The 14,716-nt window shown below is 38.9% G+C and overlaps 1 protein-coding gene across 6 annotated transcripts in view; it reads left to right on the forward strand.

Moving 5' to 3' along the window:
- PALS2 (protein associated with LIN7 2, MAGUK p55 family member) overlaps nucleotides 1–14,716 on the forward strand; it is a 78,424-nt gene that overhangs the window by 36,609 nt on the left and 27,099 nt on the right. For 4 of the 6 annotated variants that reach the window (XM_066240016.1, XM_066240011.1, XM_066240015.1 and 1 more), the window contains exons 2-3: nucleotides 8,578–8,699; nucleotides 11,933–12,085. In XM_066240016.1, coding sequence (XP_066096113.1) covers nucleotides 8,583–8,699; nucleotides 11,933–12,085 — 270 coding nt within the window. In that variant the 5' untranslated portion in view covers nucleotides 8,578–8,582. The remainder of the gene's footprint in view (nucleotides 1–8,577; nucleotides 8,700–11,932; nucleotides 12,086–14,716) is intronic. The other 2 variants (XM_066240017.1, XM_066240012.1) reach the window with 1 other exon arrangement.

Here is a 14,716-nt window from a genome sequence, read left to right on the forward strand (position 1 = left end):
GTCGGCTCTGCACTTGGCAAGCCTTTCATTCTGAAGTTTTGTCGTTTAAAACTCAGGAACATTTTTTCCCATTATTTCTTCAGCTGTTTCCTTACCATCTTTTCTCTGATCTTGTCTTATAGGCACTGTTGGACGTGGTCTATATGTTCCCAGTTTTCCATGTTTTCCTCTTTGTTCTGCATTTGGGAATTAACTTTGACTTGATTTTCCTGATTAGCAGTTTCAATTCTATCCTGTTAGTCTGCTGGTTGATTTTTTAAAAAAAACGTGACAGTATTTTTAATTGGCAGGAATTTTCTCCTACTCTCGGGTTGCTCCATTTTCTCCCTCTCATTAGCCCTTTGTGAGTGCAGTAGCCTCTCACATGTCTCTGAGAGTGCTAAGAAAAATAAACTTCAGAGTTCTGTTCCGGCACCATCTGTCTGTTCTCTCCCCTAGTTAAGTTTGTTCAGCTCTGTCCAGAGTTATTTTTCTTCCGTGTCTGCTGATCTAGAGTGGTTGATTTATATATATTTATAAATGGGGGACTAGGTTGATTAATCCAGAGTATACATCTGATGAGGACTTCCTGTGTAGTTGGGTAGGCTCTTCCCACGCCCCAGCCTCTCTCTGGGATGGAGGGCGTGAGTGAGACACGGAGTAGTAAGTCGTGAGCCTGTCCTTCGGCAGACTTCTCCTTCAGACTTTAGGTAGGAGCAGGTGAACAAGCTGGGAACCTTAACAATAGCTAAATTAAGAAGAATTTGCCCTGGAGATAGACCGTATTAATATTAGTACAATGCTTTAAGTTGGAAGAACAGAGGGGAGGAGGTGGCACTACTCCTAGAAGTGTTAGAAGCGTAGTAAGGGGAAGCTTTGGTTGTCGTAATTGTGGGACACTACCAGCATGTCATGGAGAACAGCCTTATACAGAAAGGGATTTTTGCTCCCCAAATGCGAAGAGTTTCCCGTTTGAGAAACATTGCTTTGCTTTAGTGTGTTCACTCCTGTGTAGTCTCCTTCCCTCCACCCCCGCCTCCTTTAGTGTCTTTCGGGAAGACCCAGATTTACATCTGCTTCTGCGCTCAACAGCCATGTTAGGAACCCTTCCCATGAAGAACAGACCCCCCCCCCCCCCCCCCCCCCGTCTCTGGAAGGAAGTTTGTGGTATTTTGGCCAAAAATCGATCTCTTTTGAATGGGGTTTCTTAATCATCCCGTGTGGCTGCCCCCTCCACTGTGCCTGTCTTTTTCCTGTGTAGACTCAAACTTGGGGTTTCTCCAGGGTTGCTAAGGAAAATACAGCTGCACGTTCGAAGGCTTCACATATGGATCATGCATTCAAGAACTTCAGTGTGTCTCCCTACTTTCCCATCTTCTTATCCCACCATCTCCATCCAAGAAAGTGAACATTTCACTCCTCTCTTGTACTCTCTCAGTGTCAACAATGCACTAGGAAACGGTTGTTCCAGGAGTTTTCCATGTATTATTTAGCAGCAGCAACCCTGAGAGGTAGATACCATTGTCATTCCCTTCTTAACAGATGGAAGAAACAGGCTTGGGAAGTTAAGTCATTTTTACTCAAGTTTTCAGGACTAGTTAAGTGGCAGAGTCCAGGCTCTTAACCACTAGGCTGTGTCACCTGTTATTTCTTCATAGTGTTTGTTCTTTTTGTGCTTTATACACGTGTTTTAACTTTTTATTCTATTCTACTAGACTGATTTTTGGAGGAAAGAGAGTATCTGTTCTCTTCAACATCTAACATTGTGCCTGGCCTATAAGCGCTCAGTTAATGTTAATTCAGCTGAGCACATCGAGTAGTTTGTTTCTTCTTTGATTCAATGTAACAAGATTAGAATTTCAGGAGATTAGTTTGAGAGATAAGGTATTGAGAGCACTCCTGTTACAAAAATAGTTATTTTATTGACTTAACTGATAGTTTACAAGAGGTCCGCTATCATGGTCAAATCAATTGTGTGAAAATAGTTGTGTCAAAATTGAACCTTAAAGAAACCTGACTTGATCTACATTTCAATGGATTCTTATTTTCTATATCATTTCTTGGAAATGTATTTTTAAAAATTTTGCTACTCTATTGCAAATACATTAGAAGTAGTTTGACTTTTAGGTACCTTCTTAGAAATTTGCTTATATCTTTCCAAACGCACATAAAATTTCCTAGATTTTGTAAGTTATGCAACATTGTTCTAGAGATATAACTTATCTATAAAATGTAAGAAAAATAATTTTTAAAAAATCTTCTGAAAACTTAATTTCAGTAGGAAATTTAGTTTGTTGAATTGTATAGGAATGAATATACTATCAAGTATGGTTATAAAAGGCTTTTTAAGGTTAAAATAGGCTCCAGTTCTAATTTATTAAGACTCATTTATTTAATTACTGAGAGTTCTGAAACTGGACAGAGATGCTCTTATAAAATTCTAGAAAGCTTTTAGAACAGACTATAGGTGGGTTAGTAACATTACATTTGTTTCACATCTTGATATTATAGTAAGTTAGAAATGTATTTGTACTTAAGACGTATTGCTGTAAAAGCTCGCCATTATGGTAGACTAACCATGGAAAGAGATACCACTTCCTTCTTTTTGGCTTGTTACAATTTGTGGAAAGTTGATAGTTTTTAAGATTACTGCTTTCTAAACTAGACCACATTTTGCTGATTCCAAGTATCATAGAGACATTTTATTTATAAATAACAATATTTAATTTACAAAACTTTTCTTAATTTTGGTAACAGAACAATGTTGTATTTTTATGGCTGAAACTATATTATCATGAACTTACGATGTACCAGACTGTGTGCTAGTTGCTGGGGACGTAAGTCTGAACAGACAGACGTAATTTCCGTGCTCATCAGAGCTAGCTTAGAAAGGAAATCATACATTGAACAATTAACAAAATATTTAATTACAGGTTTGTCAGAGTTATAAAGTATAGAAGACTATGAAAATATATGTTAGGAGACTTTATTCTAGTTGGGGCTGCCAGACACATAGCTATTCTGCCCTGAAGGATGCATAGGAATCAGGCACACCACGGCTGTTGTGCATACCTGGCGGTAACTTGGCTGGGACGGGGGCGGACTTTTGTATCAGGATGGGGAAAACGGGTACACTCAAGTTACAGAAGGATGATATAGATTGAATCTGGTGACGTATTGAAAGGCTTATAGGCCATACATTTACTTTATAGTATTTCTAGGTATATATACATAACTATATACGTAGAGGCTTTTGTGCTAGTCTGGGCAAGAAATGATTTTGGCTAAGATTCGTGAGGGGTAATGGAAAGAAATTGTTGGGTTCCAGAAATATTTTAGAAGGTAGAATACTACTTCCTTTGTTCTTAGTTTTTTTCTTGCCACTTTCAGACTTTTCAATATTCTGGAGGTTTTTGTCCAATTTTTTTTCAGCCATTCTCTTATTCTTGTGTTTTTTTAATACTGCTATTGATAATTCTGCTCTTTTACCAGAGATTGTGAAGGGAAAGAACTTACTCTCAAATAGCCAATCTGCCATACTGAGTTGAACCTTACTCTCACTGACTTGAAGTGTCACTGTTAGCATGTATTAAATTCTGTTTAGCTGCTGCTTCAAGACTTTGCTGCTGCTGTGCCAGTATTATAGCAGTTAAGTTGCAGTGTATTTATACTTTATTTCTATTAGGGTTTATTCACACTCTTTTTTTAAAAGAATGACTTGTAGAGAGTTGACATTTTTATAGTTTGAATACTCCTACCCCACAACATGGTGTCTCCATTTATTTATTTTAAATAATAAATTTTAAATATCCTTTAGTATATTCTCATAATCTGTTAGAACATTCTTAATTTAGCCTTATTCCTTGTTTGTAGATTTTGTTGGTGTTGTGAATGGAATCACTCCCCCCCCCCATGATGTTTTCTAATTGGTTATTACTATTATTTAGGAAAACTTCATTTTTCTATGTTGCTCTTATGTGTAGTCACCTAGCCAAACTCTTGTAACTAACTTTGATAATTTCCCAACTGATTTAAGTTGGGAAAAGTATATCATTATCGGTATTTTAAAAACACGTCATGTCTTACTTCATTGGATAAAACTTTCAATATAGGTTTGAAGAGTAGTGGTCTTAGTGGGCATTCTTATCTTGTCCCTGACTTTATGGTACAGCTCTGGCATTTCTCCATTCACTGTGATACTTTATGTAGATGCTGGTATAAAATGACTGGTTTCCTTCTGTCCTTCCTAGGAATCTCATTAGGACTGAGTTTGAATTTTATTTGATGTATTAGAAGCATTGAGAGAGATGGTTGTGGGTTTTCCCCTTATACTGTGAAAGTATATTAAATGATGTATTTTTAAATGTTGAACCATCTTTATATTTCTAGGATAAACTGTAATTGGCTCTTAATTGTTATTTTTAAAGACATTGTTAGATTCAATTTGCTAATACATTTTAAGATTTTTGCATATATGCTCATCAGTGAGTTTAGTTTCTAATTTTCTTTGAGTTTTGAAATTCATGTAGAAGTTGGAAAGCTTTTGATCTCTTCTGTCTGAATTTTAAAATATGAATTATCTCTTTCTTGAAGGTTTAATAGAATATATTCTTAAATCTAGTCAGGGCCAACATCTTTATAAAAGGGTATCTTTGAAAACCTTTGCAATTTCTTCTATTATGAACTATTTCCATTTTTATCTTTTTCAACTAAACTTCAATAATTGACAATTTCTAAGAAAATCTCTACTTGACTAGATTTTAAAATAAAGTTGTACATTGTATTTTCTTTTTAATCTTCTTTATGCCCTCATAAAGGAATGCAATTGCATTCCTAATGCTGTGTTTTCTCTTTTCTTAATCAGACCAGCCAAGTAGTTGTCTGTTTTTATTGATCTTTGAAAAAGCCAGCTTATTGATCAAATCTATGATTCTTTATATTTGCATTAATTTCTGATTTCCATTATTTTTCTATTTCTGAATTTCCCATTAACTTGTCAAGTTTGGTCTTTCCTGATCCATAGTGATTTTCTCATACTTTCTCTCTTCTTTGCCTTCTCTAGTGGGAGAATTCTTCAACTCAGTCTCCTACACATTATAATTTTTTAATCATCATCTTTATCTCTTTTGCTTTCTTTTCTTCCCTCACCTGAGCCCCCTAGTAATTTTGTTTCTGTGATGGTTAATGCTCTGCTTGTTAAATTTGATGAGTTGCATTCATGCTGCTAATTTTCATAAGTGTTTCATGAGTCTTGATTTGTTCATATTTGTGATTGAAGGGTCTAAATCAGTGGTTTTCAACATTTTTACACTTGAGGACCGGTGAAAATAGAATTATTTCAGGGACCACTAAGGCAGAAATCACCCTGAGCATATAAGCAAATTCAACTAAGATCATTGGGTCTATAATCTTAATACAACATCAAGGTGGTTAACTCTTTCTTCCACGGACCAGCATGAACTTTCTGGCAGACTGGCAGTTTTCTCTAGCTTAAGTAAGAATCCCGTTTATATTGTCATTGAATCTAGCTTCTGATTAAAGGGTCTGTCCACCAGTGATTATGGAGAGGAGTGGAACTTGCAAAAAAAACTTATCTTCTGAGTTTTGGGACTTTCCTTTCTTCCTGGAATCTATGAGTAAATTGGGACACTTCCCCGTTTCTCTGACTCCCACTAAACTTTGCAAGGTTCCTGCTGCCAGGAACTTCCTATTTCATGTACGTATTAAGCTTTTACATACTCGAGAGCTGCCTTGTGGTTATCCATGTCAGGGTAATTATTACCAATTTAGTTCATGTTTTAATATCTTATACGGTTAATTCTCTCATTTCTTAAACATTTTCTCATTTATTTTTACATATGTGTCGAGGACAATTTAGTTAAAAAGAACAATTGTTATTTTTTAATAGTTTATATTACTAAATAACTTATTTACAAAGTCAGACCAGTTGAGTGGCTTGTTAGGGGAGGCCATTCCTTCATCCTGTCCCACCTCCTCCCTGTAAAAGAGGAGGGGTGAGATTATGCCAGGTGTCAGAACATTACACATTTTATTCACAGCAGCGTATAGAATGAAGTGTTAGGGCAGGTCCTGCATAGCAGGGGAGTTGTGGTAACGTTTTGACACCCTGGTTTCAGTGGAGCCCCAGGTAAGTTGTCCCACACATACTCACCGGCTTCACTCCCCTCCCCTCCCCTCCACTTCTTGTCTCCTTTTCCCACCAGTCAGCTCTGAGATGCCCCCAAACCATTCCCATTCAACCAGGTACAAAGGGGAAGATCCACAGAAGGCACCAAGCGCCTTACCACAACTTTCACCCAGGGGATTAAATAGCCTGGAGCAGGGAAGGGGAACTATGAATAAAACCAAGTGAGGATTTTTATAGAAGCCTTGACAGGAATGTTAAGAATATCATCTGATTGTAATTGAGGAAAAAAGTGCTACCAGGGGAAAATCAAGTCTTATCAAATGTTCTGAAACTGCCCATAAGAAGGGGCTGGGGACTGCTCTGAGAGCTTTGGAATCGGGGGCTTTGGCTGGTCAGCCTGGCCGTGCTGAGTCAGATGGCCGGGGGCGGCTGAGAGGCGCAGGGCAGCCTGCCTGGCCCCCACTCCAGCGGGAGTCCTTCGGCCACCTCACCGAGTGCTCCTGGCGTGTCACCTTCCTCCACGAAGCTCTTCAGTTCGAGGAAGTGCTTGGTACGGTTACTCTTCTGACTGGAGGGGAAGCGTGTCACCTGACTTGTTGGGGAGCCCTCAGGAAATGGGGTCAGGTCTTTGGCTGCTGATGGGTGTTGTCCCCTAGATCTTCCACTCTGCTCTGACCGTGGTGACCCACCCAGTGCCTGCTGGTGGTACAGGCGCTTTCTCAGTCCACAGGCCCCTGTCCCATAGTGGGCCGGCCAGCAGGATGTACTGAGGGCCATGCACACACCCGTGCAAGGGGCACTGGCGTTTCATAGACCTAGCAGGTGGGAGCAGAAGTTCTTGCTTGTAAAGGAATGGGAATGCCAGCCCTCACTCTGAAATGGGATCCTGGCACGGGTGGCATCCGAGCTGTGATCCTGTACCGTTGGTTGTGCTCTGATTCCCTGGGTCTTTGCTCTAACCATCTTGTATCATCCTCTGCAGGGAGCTAGGGTTCATACTTGAGAGACTGAAGCTGAAATAGTTGAATGTCAGTCTCCTCTCTCAGGTCTCTGAGGGCAAAATCAAAGGTTCACAGAAGCCACACTGAGACTGCTCCAAATTTGCTGAGGGCCAGGCACAGACAGCTTCTCACATTGGCCTGCAATGGAGTCTCTCCCGAGAGCCTCAGAACCGACACACCCAGAGGACAGATTCAGACGATATCACAACTGGATACAGGAAGCTTCACAAGCAGCATATCCAGAGGGAGAGCTCAGCAGGCACCAGACCCTTCTGAGGTGCATTCTGCTCCGGGAGGTTGGCACCTGCACAGCAGCTTGCTCGCCGTGGTGGACTTGAGCCTCACAGTCAGCCAGCCTGAGGGTTGATCCCGTCCACAAATGGGCCAGTAGTAATCAAGACCTAATCACAGTAGGGGGACCCACAAAACCCACACTAGGGACATTCCAACAACGGATCCCACAGGACACCGACTATATAAGGCCACCCAACGAAGAAGGAGAGTCATAGCAGATCTGTTAAGTCTTTGGTGGCGTGTGTCCCACAGGGACATGAGGTCTGCTTTAAGGTTTCATTGAAAAGCACATGATTTGCTTCTTCACAAAAATAAGTAGCTGTTTATTTACCAGATTGCTGTTGATCTTTGCCAGCACTACATTTTCTCATGAAAGGATATTACATTTTGTCAAATGTCTGTTTTAGTCCTACACATACAGTGTGTTACATTGGTAGATTTCTGTGTGTTGAGGAACCACTGTTGCATTCCTGGGATGACCACACTGGTCATTGTGTATAGTCTTTCTCATGTGTGGCTGGATCCAGTTGGCTAGTCTGTTTATTAAATATCTTTGCATCTTCATTAATAAAGGATATTGGCTGTAATTTTCTTGCGATGTCTTTGTCTGGATTTGCTATCAGGATCTCATAGAGTAGTGGGGAAGTATGTCTTCCTTTCCTTTATTTGGAAGAGTTTGTGAAGCACTGGTTTTAATTCTTTAATGTTTGATGGAATTCACCACTGGAGCCATCTGCTTCTGGGCCCGCAGGGAGTTTCTTGATTACAAATTCAATCTCAATCCTTTTTTTATAGCTCTATTAAAATGTCATATTTCTTCCTAATGTTATTTAATTTGAAGATATAAAGGAAGTGTAAGGTTGTAAGTGTGTATAAGGTAGCATGATAACAGAACACCTGTCCTGCTGCCCGTTCATGGGAAGCCAGTTTGAAACTCAAACTGTTTAACAGTGCTGTTTTCTAAACTGTGATTTTTCAAGTGTTAATTGTTAATGTCTTTTTTATTTGAATTTTATAATATATTTCATAATGTAAGGTTTTAAAAAATTTATTGGGGTGACATTGGTTAATAATATTATATAAGTTTCAAGTATATACTTCCATAATACATCATTTTCATATTATACTGTTTGCACCATCTTGTTTTTCTCTCAGCAGCAATGCAGCAAGTGCTGGAGAACCTTACGGAGCTGCCACCATCTACGGCAGCAGAAGAAATAGACCTAATTTTCCTCAAGGGGATTATGGAGAATCCTATTGTAAAATCACTTGCTAAGGTATGTTGATTTATTCATAAGATTACTAAATTATTTTTAGAATTGTTTTTATAGAGGTCTTTTCAGGTATTGCTATTTTAGAACTTAAACTTCAGTTAGCAAATAATATCATTACATAATAAAATCTTAGTATTCATCAGAATTGGACCACTCTATGCCTTTTCTGTGCTTTTTTATTTTATTTTATTTTATTTATTTTTATTCAGTGAAAGGAGGGGAGACAGACTCCCACATATGCCCCAACCAGGATTTACCCAGCAAGCCCACTAAGGGGCGATGCTTTGCCCATCTGTGGCATTGCTGGTTGCTCAGCAACCAAGCTCTTCCTAGCGGAAGCCCATGGAGCCATACTCAGGGCCTAGGGCCAATTTGCTCAATCAAGCCATGGATGCAGGAGGGGAAGGAAGAGAGGGACAGAGGGGGGAGGGGTGGAAAAGCATATAGATGCTTCTCTTGTGTGCCCTGACTGGTCATCAAACCCGGGACATCCACCTGCCTGGCCGATGCTCTACCACTGAGCCAACTGGCCAGAGTGATGATTTTAAATATAGGATGAAATGACCTTTAGTTTTAGCCTAACACATTTAAAGTTTTAGGGAAATCATAACTGAACAGTCATGTTATAATGGGACTTGTGAAAAAGGTCCTAGTCCATTTTCAATAACAGTAAGGTACTGATAGGACATGATTTACCTTCAGAGTCAAGATTTTGTCATAAATATCAATCACTGTACTGTGCTGAGAAAAAGTAATAGCTTCAGGATCTGTTGAACTACACAGAGGCTGTTTAAGCCTATGTTGAAGATGGCTCACCCTGAGCTCTTACTGCTAATTTAAAAATAGTTGTTGGCTTGTCCCTTGGTGTCATACTATTGTCTGTTTTTCTTGTCAGTGTATCTATTAAAACCCATTCCCATGTTCATTTACTTTATAGCTTTCGATTTGTACATTTAGAAACTAGACAATACTGTATAAAGGCATCTTACAACCTGTGTATAGTTTACAGGCACACTCAGCGATATTGTGGGCTTGGTTCCACGACAGTAAAGTAAATATCACAATAAAGCAACTCATACATTTTTGGCTTCCTAGTGCATATAAAAGCTGTGTTTGCGGGTTCAGTCCCTGGTCAGAGCACACGCAGAAGCAAGGAACAGATCGGTGTTTCTCTCTCTCTCTCTCGCTCTCTCTGAAATCAATAAAAAAATCTTTAAAAACTTTAAAAAGAAATGTTTACAGCAGAGGTCCCCAAACTATGGCCCGCGGGCCACATGTGGCCCCCTGAGACCATTTATCTGGCCCCCACCACACTTCTGGAAGGGGCACCTCTTCATTGGTGGTCAGTGAGAGGAGCACATTAACCATCTCAGTAGCCAAAAGCAGGCCCATAGTTCCCATTGAAATACTGGTCAGTTAATTGATTTAAATTTACTTGTTATTTATTTTAAATATTATATTTGTTCCCATTTTGGTTTTTTTACTTTAAAATAAGATATGTGCAGTGTGCATAGGGATTTGTTCATAGTTGTTGTTGTTTTTTATAGTCCGGCCCTCCAATGGTCTGAGGGACAGTGAACTGGCCCCCTGTGTAAAAAGTTTGGGGACCCCTGGTTTACAGTATACTAAAGTCTATTGAATGCAATGGCATTATGTCTAAAAAACGATGTACATAGCATAATTTAAAAATGATAACCATTCTCAGCCTTCAGTGAACCTTACTGTGTTGCTGGTGGAGGTCTAGCCTCTGTCGATAGCTGCCAACTCATTTGGGCAGTGGTTGCTGAAGGCTGGAGTAGCTGTGCCAAGTTCTTAAAGTAACAGCAGTGAATTTTGTGAATCAGTTGTCTCTTCCTTTCATGAATGATTTCTCTGTAACATGAGATACTTTGTTAGCACTTTACCCACAATAGAATTTCTTCCAAAATTAGAGTCAAGCCTCTCAAACCCTGCCACCTTTTTATCAAGTAAGTTTGTGTCATATTCCAAGTCCTTTGTAGCCATTTCAGCAACCTTCACAGCATCTTCATCAGGAATGGATTGCATCTCAATACCATTTGCATTGCTCATCCATAAGAAGCAAGTCTTTATCTGTTCAAGTTTTATAGGGAAACTGGAACAATTCAGTTACATCTTCAGGCTCCCCTTCTAATTCTAGTTCTCTTGCTGTTTCCATCACATCTACAGTTCCTTCCTTCACTGAAGTCTGAACCCCAAAAAGTCATCCATGAGGGTTGAAATTGACTGCTCTACCCTCCCATTAATGTTGATATTTTTATGTTTTCCCATGAACCACTAATGTACTTAATGTCCTCTTGAATAATGAATCCTTTCCAGAAGATTTTCAATTTACTTTGCCCAGATCCACCAGAGGCAGCTATTGCTACACAAAATGTATTTCTTAAGTAACAAGACTTAGAAAAGTCAAAGTTACTCCTTGGTCCATGGCTGCAGGATGGATATTGTATCCACAGGCACTTAACGCTCATGTCATTGTACATCTTCATCAGAGCTCTGGTATGACCAGGGGCACTGTCACCCATAAAGGGAAGTGCAGTAAAACAGGTCATGTGTGTATATATGCACATAAATGAAGGGCTTGGGAGGCTTAATACTCTCCATATGTTGATTCTCTGCAAACTGAGGTATAGATTTAGTATAATCCCAGTCAGAATTTCAGGCTGACAAGATGGTATTGAAACTTATAAAAGACATAGACTAGCCAACATAGTTTTGAAGAACAATAAAATGGTCTGACCGGTGGGACACAGCCGCTAGAGTATCAACCTAACTTTGAGGCCCCAGGTTTGAAACCCTGAGGTCGCCAGCTTGAGCGTGGGATCATTGACATTGCTTTTATTATGTTTAATCATTTATTTACTAAAGCATGAATAGTATCATCTGGACTTTGAGCCTAGACTGGAAAATCATTAGGATATCCTGTTGGGTAGGAAACGTTTTCTATTATCATTTGGCCTATTAGTTTTTTCATGGTTTAATTATAAAAATGAGTTTCCCATGACTTAGGATAAGAATAGAGGCCAAGATTTATTATACGACATGAAAATATTTACTAAAAACTCTATATATTGCCTCTGATTAAATTACTAAATTTGATTTTAGTGAATCAGATCTTCAAGTCATATCTTTTAAAACTTTATGCAAAAGAAATCAAGAGGAAAACCATCGTCTGGAGCAAAACAGCGTGGGCCATTACTTTACTGTTGTCTTTTCAGGCTCATGAGAGGCTAGAAGATTCGAAACTAGAAGCCGTCAGTGACAATAACTTGGAATTAGTCAATGAAATTCTTAAAGATATCAGTCCTCTAATCAATGTGGATGAAAATGTGGCCGAACTGGTTGGAATACTCAAAGAGCCTCACTTCCAGGTGAACTTTCCCTCCTTCTCTTCTCACCAAGTCCCCGATTTCCCAAGTCCTCTCCGGCGTTCACTGCGTTCCAGTTCAAGATGAGGTGTTTAAGGGTTACTTAGGGCCATGTTTTGTAGTATGTAAATACCAACATCAGTATTTTAATCCGATATTCTGAGGATACATAGACACACATAATATACATTATGTATAAATGTCTGTCTGTCACAGAAATACATCTGAATGGATTTTTCTTTGTGTAATTAAAAAACAACACCTGATTCACCATCAGACCACATGCTAGAGACGTTTTTCTCCGTGATAGTGGATTTTTCTTCCTTACTTCCTGTTTCCCAGACCTTCTTATAAACAGTCATACACTTTCAGTATTCTTTCTAAGATTGGGCGCAGTCGATGAGCTTGGAACAGTGGAAAGCAATGTTAGGATAGAAACTATTGCATAACATGCTCTTGATAGGTACAAAAAAAAAGTGCAATTTAAGTATTGGTCTATATCAGTGAAGAGTTCATCATTTTAACAGAGAAGAGCCAGTTTCAGAAGAAAAACGGGTTGGGGATATTTCCTATAAATCTGTAATAACGACAGTATGGTATTGAGTCAGCATTAGAAAAATAGATTAATCGACGAGAATAGCAACCCAGAAATATATCCGTATGCATATTACAAGCTGGTTTATTATGAGGGAGATACTACATTTTAATGGAGAAAGAATGGACCATTTAATAAATGGTTGTGGGATGGTGGAATAAAATGTCACCTGCTTTCCACTGTAAATCTCAGGGGCAACACCCCCTTACTTTTTCTTAAAGACTTTCTGTAACTCTCCAACAATGTTACTGCAAAATACGAGGATTTATAGTGAGATGGTTCATACTTAAATCAGTATCTGAGGTACAATAAAGGACATATCAGAGACACTCTAATGCAGGGGCCAGTTGATTGAGGCCTTAGAAGACATAGTAAGGTATTCAGATTTAATCACAAGGGCAATGGGAAACCCTGGGTGGGGATGAGAGGAGGTATTAAACAGGGAGAGGTCAGATTATGGAGCTAGATTGTTAAGTACTGAAGCAGGAAATTGTGATAGCAGTATAAAATGAGGATTTCCAAGTGTTAAGCAGTAAAATAAACAGGACCGTGACTGGTTGCTTGTGACAGTGCGGGAGAGAGATGTGGGAATTTGATTAAGGATAGGATTCCTGACAATTGATAGCATCTGCTGAGATTAGCCTCTCGAGGAGAAACTGTTTGGGACATGCTAATGCTAGGTAACTGGCCGTGTTAAGTTAGTGATCTCTCAGAAGCATCTGGGTAGTGCTTTCAGGCATTCTGTATACTTTTTTAAATAAACAAAGTTTAATAATTATAAATGTATATAAAGTTTAATAAACACATAACATTAGAAAATAGCAGCAAGCAAAAGTAAAAAACACACTGCATTCTTACTACCCAAAATACTTTATCATAGTGCATATTTTCCATGTTTTCTATGCATAAATGTACATATATATTTTTTTGCTCTACTAATGAAACCATTTTCCACAAGGTATTTTATAATTTACCCTTCCTTTTTTTTTATCATTTCCACTTTTCTACTTCAGTGGACCTCCATCTTATGTAGTTCACATACTATATTCAGATGTCTTTATTTGATGCCAAAATATTTTTTTAGTGGGGGTAGGGGGCAGATAGGAAGGGAGAGAGATGAGAAGCATTAACTCATAGTTGTGGCACCTTAGTTGTTCATTAATTGCTTTCTCATATGTGCCTTGACTGGGGGACTCTAGCCAAGCCAGTGACCCCTTGCTCAAGCCAGCAACCATGGGGTCATTTCTATGATCCCACGCTCAAGCTGAATGAGCTCACACTCAAGCTGCCATCCTTGGGGTTTTAAGCCTGGGTCCTCAGCACCCAAGGTCGACTATCCACTGCGCCACCACCTGGTCAGACCCAAAATAATCTTTATAGCTGGTTTGTACATACAGCTTTCCAATGTAGGTCCATATGTGGTATCCCTCTCTCCCTTAACTATGATGTTGACTTTTTGAAAAGACCAGGTCATTGTCCTGTAGTAAATCCCACTTCCGGGATGTATCTGGTTTCTTTCCTGTCGTGTTATTTAATTCTCTGTCCCTTCCATTTCATGTAAACAGAATTCCCATCTAAAAGGTTGACAATTCAAGTTAATTATTAATCATTAAGATGAACTAGAGTTCATCTTACATGATGTGATGCAGCATGAATTAAATTACAGCAGAAGATATATAATTCCTGGTTGGCCCACCACTGTTGATGCTGAGATTGGTTCCCTAGTTAAGGGCAGTAATAGTCTAATATTTCCTTTGAAAGCCTTTCCACTAGAAGTAATCTAGTGTGTTATTATTTTAGCATTATACAAATGCTCTTTCCTTTCAACCATTTACCTACTGGCAAATTCACATTAATAATCCTTGCCTGAATCAATATTTTCATTAGAGGTTGCAAAATGACATTTAAAAAATTCTTTCATTCTACATTTCTTATATGAAGTAGAGCTTTTTTTCCTCATCAAGTGGGCTGTTTGGTTACTCTGTAATGCATTTCCCACTGAAAAGTCAGGCAAATGCATCTTAAATAGTAACAAATGT

This window comes from Saccopteryx bilineata, chromosome 7, assembly GCF_036850765.1.
Source record: "Saccopteryx bilineata isolate mSacBil1 chromosome 7, mSacBil1_pri_phased_curated, whole genome shotgun sequence".
Taxonomy (NCBI): Eukaryota; Metazoa; Chordata; class Mammalia; order Chiroptera; family Emballonuridae; genus Saccopteryx; species Saccopteryx bilineata.